The sequence below is a fragment of the Camarhynchus parvulus genome, chromosome 1 (assembly GCF_901933205.1).
Source record: "Camarhynchus parvulus chromosome 1, STF_HiC, whole genome shotgun sequence".
Classification (NCBI taxonomy): domain Eukaryota; kingdom Metazoa; phylum Chordata; class Aves; order Passeriformes; family Thraupidae; genus Camarhynchus; species Camarhynchus parvulus.
This window is the reverse complement of record NC_044571.1, coordinates 26,437,102-26,445,549: the sequence shown is the minus strand read 5'-3', so window position 1 is coordinate 26,445,549 and position 8,448 is coordinate 26,437,102. Positions and strand designations below refer to the sequence as shown.

Sequence of the window (8,448 nt, the reverse complement as noted above, 5' to 3'; positions counted from 1 at the left end):
TTAAACCTCATAACATGCATTTTTCTGACCATTTTGTGGGTATCAATGTTATTTCAGCTGACACTGCAATACTGACCTGAAGTATTAATGTATCTTAAATAGTATTGGTTTTAGCAGATGAACCTCAAGATGATTCTTAAATGCTTTGTCACAGAGTAGACTATAGCCTATGAGTAAGCTTTCTCTATGACACTTAAATAATGGGCTTTTACAAGACCTATCTCACTACATACAACATTTTAAAGAAAAAACACATTTAAGATCACATTCAAAGCACTGTTTTCTAAAATATCATGGTATTTTAAAAAGACTAACAATTTATTCAATGTAAATGTAACTTAAAAGGTCATGGGGTTGCAAATACACATCCAGTCTGCCGTTTCCAGTTTTCTGCAAGTTAATTTACTCAAAATAATTTCAAATCTAGAATAGTGTCAACTAAGATCCAACCTCCAAGGTTACAGAAGTACTATTTTTCACATCTAATTGAAATTACACTTCCCAGTTTTACTACATTTATTTTTTATTTAAAAGAAAACAACCCTGTAAACCATTACTGTAGCAGCAGTTAGCAACAAGAATGGGTAACAACTGTCAGTCTGCAAACATAAATTATGCCCTTTCCTACTGTTCATTTTTAGTCAAATATGTAAATAAATACAAGAGCTAACACAAAATATACCACTATAAGAAAATACATTATATGCTGCAATTTGAAATAAAATATCATGCAGTACTGGCTGCATGAACTGGAATATGTAATTAACTGCTTGGAACTGATTGCTAAACAGTTAAACCTTTTCTTTGTGCAGAGGATCACACTTTTATTCACCATTAGAAATTTGGTTTGTAGTTAATTTTATACTGCTATATTAAAATCATAAACGTGAAAATGACTTAAGTCATTTAGTGAAAGAAGATACCATAGGCACCATAATATATATATATATATTTTCCTTTTTGAACAAAATCTGGTGATGAACCAGCATTAACAGGATGAAAATTAAAAGGCACATTCAGGCAAAAAAAATAAACATAGTTTGCATGAGACTATATTTAAAAAAATAATAATTTATGCTCTGAATAACAGATTGGATCAGAAACAAATGTTCTAGTAGATTCCAATCAGTCAAAGTAAATTTTGTAAAAGGTGTGCAATTCATATTATGCAATTATTTTTTAGTATTGAATTTTGATTTAAGGTCAGTATAAGGCTTATAACCAAGTGCTTATTAAGAGGACTGACTACTCAACAGGTCTTGCTTTCTGAGTGCATAGAAATACAATGAGCAATGAAGATGTTTTCCTTGCAAGAGGACATATCCTTCAATTTGTGCAATCTTCATCAAGTACTTGAGCGTCTTTCAGGTCTCGGAACACATTTCATAATTGCAGCTCTCCACAGGGCAGGGGCAAGTAAAAGGCTCAGAGTAGTCACACTCAGAATAAGAAGATAGACCTGCAAAAGGCAAATAAAAGCCATTACTTCTCTTGGTTACATGGCAGTACAAATAAGTATCTAGAAGTTTGAGGAGATTAGGCTCTTCTAGACCATGTTGTCAAGAGACTTCACCTGTCTTTCTAAGCAACTTTGCATATTGCTACAAAAGCAAACAATACATGCTCAAGTCATCTAATTACCTGCTTACCTGGTGTGAAGATACAATTGCAAAAACATCATTATGAGCTTATAAAAAAAATTAGTTTTATGTGATCAATTTTGAAAATTCAGTATTTGTTAAAAAGTCAAAGGCCAATTATGACTTTATTTAAAAACCAAAACAAAAATCCTTCAACAAACCAAACCAAAAAGACCCTCAGTCAATCAAGCAAATCAAAAACCCCACCACCACCACTCTAAACTATTCTGGTTTAACGATATAATGGCAAAGGTTACTGCTAGTTCACTTATCAACAGAAAAAAGCAAACATAAATCCCTATAAGTCATACCGTACATCTTCTGAAAAAAAAAAGATCCTAACTATATAGTTTGAATAAGTCTTAGAAAACAGTGGCAGGAAGTAGTTTCAAGGTCTCAAGCAAAAGAATGGGTTTAGGAAATTTCAGAGGTATACAAACCTATACATTAGATAATCATGTGAGGGCAGAAAAAAAGGAAAGCCTAAAAGCTTCCAAGCTCAGTGGGTGGGCCCCTAAACTGGTTCTGTGATCACATACAGATATCTTGAAACTCTATGCAAACATGCAATATTTGTAACTCTTAATTATGTGAAGGAGTGAACATGAAAGTGAATCACCTTTACCTACAAGTGAACAGCATTGTGTAAGTTTTTCACATATGTTTTATTTGGAATTGGTTCCAACACTATGCAGTCCATTTGATCAATGAAAATGAAAACCTCAGAGACCCAGGAGAGCATGTTTTGTCAGCAGAAGCACAGAGGATAAAGCAACTATGAGAAAGTGAGGTCAGTTCCTGTATCTTTATAGTCATAATTTACCTGATTTCATAAATCAGACTTTATCTTAAAAAACAAGGTAACATTCTCACAGGTTCAGTATAAAACTAAGTTTAAGGCTTCTTTCCCGGGGGACTTTTTTCATGACTACCAAAAACATTGGTTATTTTTTATGTGAAGGATTTTAAATTAACAAGCTTTACAGGTCAAAGTGATTACAAGTGTATTTGCTTGTCTAAATGTTAAGGCAATTTTCACAGTATCTGCTCTCCAGTTCTTATTTACTGGTATTTCCTTCTTCAAATCCTATATTCTCTCTGTATTGTACACTCCTATACCTCTTTCAATAGCTGTATCAAGATTTTAAAAGCAAAGCCTCCTCTGTCTTTATGACTTGGGTGCTATCTGCAACTGTTGACATAGTTAAATTGTAAGTGAAAGAAGTTAAGGTAAAGCATTTATAACTAAGTTATCTAAAATACTAAGCTACAGTATGAAATAAGTGAGAACCAGCACTAAGAACCCTGTCAGGGACATACAAGTATCCGTTTGTATGGGTTGATTCTACTTTTTTTAACAGTTGAGAGGTGCCACAAAATTGGAGTGTGTTGGTATTTTAAATACTGGGATTTTGTATTAAAGTGTAAGTTATTCAGGTGCAAAAAATGAAGTTAATAACCACAGAACGGCTTACCTCCCGAGATATGATCCCTGCTCTGCGTGCTCTACTTCCCAGAACAAAAGAGAATTCACTGACTTGTGCCAGTCCTGCTGAGACAATCCACTTGATATATTGGCTGGTCTTTGGAAGAATCAAAGAAAGGACAAGCACTGCCAAGACAAACTTTAAAAACAGGGGTTTTTGACTTATTGAGGGTTTGTTTTGTTTGTTTGTTTAAATAAAGTGCAATAAATAAAATAGTATGATCTCTGTAAGATACATAGCATCAAATAGAATAATTTTGAACTTAACATAAAATAATGGACTTCCAAGCGTGTCTTCTGTATTAATGTCAAAAGAGACAAATGTACATTGCAGAGTAAAAAGGAGCATCTTCTTTACTATACTAAAACACTTGATAACTGTCACAAATCCCAGGCTGGAGAAATAGATGCTATGCCATGTGCAATTTACTTTTAACATTAAATAATTTTCTTTTTAAATACCTGGAGAATATTGTATCAAACTGTATTCTAATCAGTAAGATTCTTCCAAATATATATTTACAGTAATATTCTCTGTTATATCAAATGTTCAGTTCTTGCATAAATTGTCTTTAGGGCATGCAGCACAAAGATTACTTAGATTAATGAAGATTAAAATATTTTTATAAAGAGTAAAAGAAAATACCTTCATTATGACAACAGACAACGTAAGGAATAGCAGGACTGTGAGTTCATATATTACAAAAGTGGGGAAAACATGAAGTCCTAGAAGGAAAGAAAACAACATAGCACAATTTGAGGCCAATATCTTACTATGGTAATTTTCTGGGTTAATAATATATTTAATTGCAAGACTGTATTCTCAAAACAAATCAAACAAAAAGCCTTAACTCACCTACCAACCACTTGATCACTAAAGCCCTAACTATCTACCTGATCACAAAAGCATTTCCCACAATATCCAGCCCTTTTTTCACTTTGGGAAGGTTTAGCACAGGCAATATTTCCAACTGAATTAAGTTGCATATGACTGATGCACAAGCACTTTAATTTCTAAAGCTTTCTATCTTCCATACCAGTCAACAATACAAAATCTGAACTGAAAAACACATCTAAGGAAACCTATTGAAATCCTGCAAGAAAAGAATTCCATTGTTAGGCACAGTCATTCTAACATTTTCTGGTCATTTAACTTTTTTTTATGGTATGGTAATGGACTATCACAGTGGGAGGAACATGATACTCAGTATGTGCATAGACTATAGCTACAACAGAAATCCAAAGTGTTTTCATTCTATGACCTTCACTTCCAAACTCCGAAAGTCACCTGAACTTGAAAAGTCACTTAGACTGGAATCAGGTAAGGCCATAAACCCTTGAGCATGGTCTAACAATTAAGGAATTATAGAAAAACCCATTGCTATGATGGTGATGGGGTTTCTTTTGTTGGAGTGGATTGTCTTTGTTTTTTTTTTGCAGTATTTGGTCATTTTAACTTGGTAATTATATAAAGAAAGGTAACAAGAACCACAAAGAACTCAGGAACATAAAACTAAATCCTGCAAATATTAAACACAAGAAAAAGAACTATTTGTTGGAGAAGTCCTAGAGTCACCGAGGAATAATCTTACAAATAAGTCCATTTTTATCTCCTGAAGTATGCAGAACTTCTGCAGGCAAACATAACTGTGTATCTTCAGAAGCTTGTTCCTTTTTCATAAAAGCTTCTAAAAAGTGAAATCAAAGTAACAGTGATGTTCCTGACAAATTCATAATAGTTGGCATTTTTCCAACCCAGTTATTTCTGATGAAGGACAAAAATTTGGCTTTCTAAAGCACAAGGCATAACTTCTTATTTTAATGTGGGACAAAGTTCCAATAATTTTCCCTCTCTGTAATGCTGCAGATCAAGATGAGCTTTAGAGAACAAAGAATTGTCATCTCTTCCAGACTTACAGCAACTTCACAGGGTTTTGTCTGTATGCACATTCAATTGCCAATGGAAACCTTCTTCAATTACACCAGAGATCTTTACACAAGTGCCACCCAGTCAGCATGCACACACCCTGTTTTATTCCTTAATTTCCTTCCAACTACTGAAGCGCAAATGCAAAAAACTATCAAAGTAAGAGGAGAGACAGCAGAATAAGAGATAAAAACCACACAAAAAAAGAAATTCACATATATGCACAGATGCATGTGGAAGTAGCTTCACTGCAATATCACATGCACAGTGCTCCTTCACCTTTAGGCCGACCTCAGAAAATACATGAAAAGCAATCAGAGAAATACAGCCCATAGCAATGGCATGTTTGATAAGAGGGACAATTCTGCCAGATCTAGAACTGAAGGTTTCCAAGAGAGGCTATAAATAAAGCCTAGTGCTCTCATCACTAATATGTGTTCAGTTCTGGAGCACACAGGCAGTCTGAAGTCCATTTGAACAGCTGCCCAGTGTGGAGATTATTGCCATATTCCAAAGAGCTGAAGCACAAACTACAGCAGATTTCTATACCAATTCCTGGAGAACAGTGTCTCCAAGGTGAAAACAAGCCTGTCACATATGCTATTCTGAGCAGACAAATCAACATGGCAGAAACCAGACATTTTTTTGAAGGAAAAAAATCCCATCATAAGGTATTTTTATGGTCAGTACAGACCTTTGCCCCATTCATAGATGGAAACCCAGGATAAGGCCAGAAGTGATATCAGACTTCTAAACAAGCACATGGCGCCTTCCTGATAATACAAACACCATCAGGAAGATTTACTTCATAGGCAGAAGGTGCATGAATATGGCCAATTATTGCAATGGTTTTGATCAGACTTTGACTAAGCTCAGCACTAATTCTGCAATCATTCTCTAACATGGAAGAAACACTTCAAATAACTCAAAAACTTCAGCAGTGTCATCAGCACATGTCAGACTGGCCAGCAGACAACAGCTAGGATAACACTTAGGTACACTTTTACAGAATTGGCCACAAGCTACCAGACCTTCAGCTCCAAGCAGTGTTGGCCAAGACCTGGAACAGAGGCCTTGGAGTGCATCACTGTCAAGCCAAAAAGCACAGCTCACTCACAGAAGTTGGTATGTATTCTGTGGACAATTACAGTCAAGACTTTGCACAATCTTTTAAAAAGTACTTTTTTCTTAACAAGTAAACTCCCTCTTTCTTCGATTAGGCAGATTATACCAATCTGATGGATAGCTTCTAAACAGCATGTGAAGATCCAGACGTCTTGACCACATTCTGGTTAGATCCAACACCAAAAAAGCAATCTTGGAGATCCTTGATGGTAAACAAGAGTACAAAAATCAGAACTCTGGGGGTCAAACTAGAGCCAGTAGAATTAATTCTGACACATCCTCAAGATAGGACATCAGAAAAATCACATCAGCTATGCATTGAGATGCTGTGTCTACTAAGAGACCTAAATGACAGTCTGCAAATGCAATTAATACTACAGCCCTGGCTAGATCATTAAGCAGCAGAGGGAAAAACCAATCTTCTTAATCTTTCTCGAAAGGGGAAAGTCCTTTTGACTCCATTGTCAGTTCTGAGAGCATGAAACCGCCAAGTTTCATTGTGCTCCATGCAGAAAAACAAAGCACTAGAGCTGGATGGATAAGGAGATGGATGGATGCATGCCACCTAATAAATTCCAGTTGGGATCTTCTTTTGATTTTCTCAGATTCAACAGAAGAGTAAAGAGGCTCATTAGACAATCCTTGTGTGCATGTTTGCTCTGGACAGTGGTGGTGCAGGCAGTGTCAGCATCACCCATCTTCTGAAGAAAAAGACTGAGCTGTTAAAGGGTTTTCAGCATCTTGCATTCCAGGTCCAACACGGACCACAGGAGTTACCCAGAAGGGAAACGTGGAACCTGGCAGGTGGCTACATCTGTACAGCACACTGAGAACACACAACTTGTCAGGCAGTGGAAGTAATCTGTTACCTCACCAGTGGCAGAGAGGGTCTTGATGCACAGTTTCAAACTCTATACTCCACATGTAGATTAAAAAAAAAAATTGAACTTTTCTAAAATAGTCAAACAGTCTATGAAAAATGACTTCCATCTTTCCAAAAAGTAACCAAAACAAAATCAAATGATGTATAGGTAAAGATCTGTGCACTAAGTACAAAAACAGAAATGAGAAGGAAAGTGCCCAAAATGTGGCTCTAAGGGATTTGGTCACGATGTTCTCTCAAAACTATCAGTAAGGACAGAGACGAACAGAAACTCTTTAACCTCAGGAGGCGGCGTAAAGAGTGCCAGGAACCTTGAAGAGCACCCAGAGGCCTAAATGAATGTACAGATAGAGAGCAACTCAAAGTGCAGCTGTTAATGCCTAACTGCAGAGGTGCATTATTCCCACAAATGCACACAAGTGCAAATTTAAAGCAGCACCATTGCACAGGTTGAGCTAAGGGCAGGCCCACTGCTATGGATATTACATGAACAAGTAATATTCAGCTCAGCTTTAAGGCACCAGAAGGATTTCTGCAGTAAGAACAGAAAAGCAGGCATTTAAGACAAGCAAAACAGGAATGAACTTTTCCAAATGACATACTTACAGTCACTTTTCAATTAAGATATTTTTTTCCATTTGTGCCTTTATTCTAAAGGGACGAGAAATGATACTACTGCAGTGGTGTTCCTCAGGAGCTCAAGTGTTTCTGCTCTCTAGAAGGTGCTTGCTGCATATGGTAACAAACAACTTCTCTTTAGGCAGGGGAGAAGAATCTTTCCCTGTGGCTTTTACATAATTTCACACAGTAAATCTCTATATATTTATATATACATATAATTTGCATGTGTACGTATGTAAGTAGAGAGCAAGCAAGAAGTCTTTAAAAGAAATCCAGTAAGAAGAAAAATTAAGGAATACTTTTTGTTCTACTCAGGTTTTCTTTGCAATATCACATCACTCCTTTTAAAACCTACCTCCTTGCCACAGAATTTCCTGTTAAGCACAAAATTTAAAAGTAACTGAAAGTAAAGGGGGGAGTGGCAGCTAATTTTTCTTTGGGGAGGAAGGAGATTTTGTTTGAGGGTGGCAGGTTTTTAGGGTTTGGGTCTTCTTGTCATTTTTGGAGGGGGTTTTGTTGTTGTTTGGTTGTTTTTTTTAAACAAGCAAGCGTTATCACATTTTGTCAGATGCCTATAACATAGCTCTCCTGATTTTTTAAGCTAATTTTCTTCTGAGGCAGGAGTAATATCCATTTTCTGTAAAATCACACCAATTTGTTATGCAATTTTCTTTCCTCCCCTTCTTGTAATTATAATGGCAAAATTTGTTAAAAAGATTTTTTTTAATTCTGTAGCAGAATGACTAAAATAATTTCCTTAGAGTAC

General features: G+C 35.9%; 1 protein-coding gene across 1 annotated transcript in view; it reads right to left on the bottom strand.

Moving 5' to 3' along the window:
* Positions 1-297: 297 nt before the first annotated feature.
* Positions 298-8,448, bottom strand: part of TMCO3 (transmembrane and coiled-coil domains 3) — a 33,246-nt gene continuing 25,095 nt past the window's right edge. The window contains exons 11-13 of the mRNA XM_030963828.1: positions 3,773-3,852; positions 3,116-3,265; positions 298-1,459 (exon numbers count right to left, since the gene is read on the bottom strand). Coding sequence (XP_030819688.1) covers positions 1,346-1,459; positions 3,116-3,265; positions 3,773-3,852 — 344 coding nt within the window. The 3' untranslated portion in view covers positions 298-1,345. The remainder of the gene's footprint in view (positions 1,460-3,115; positions 3,266-3,772; positions 3,853-8,448) is intronic.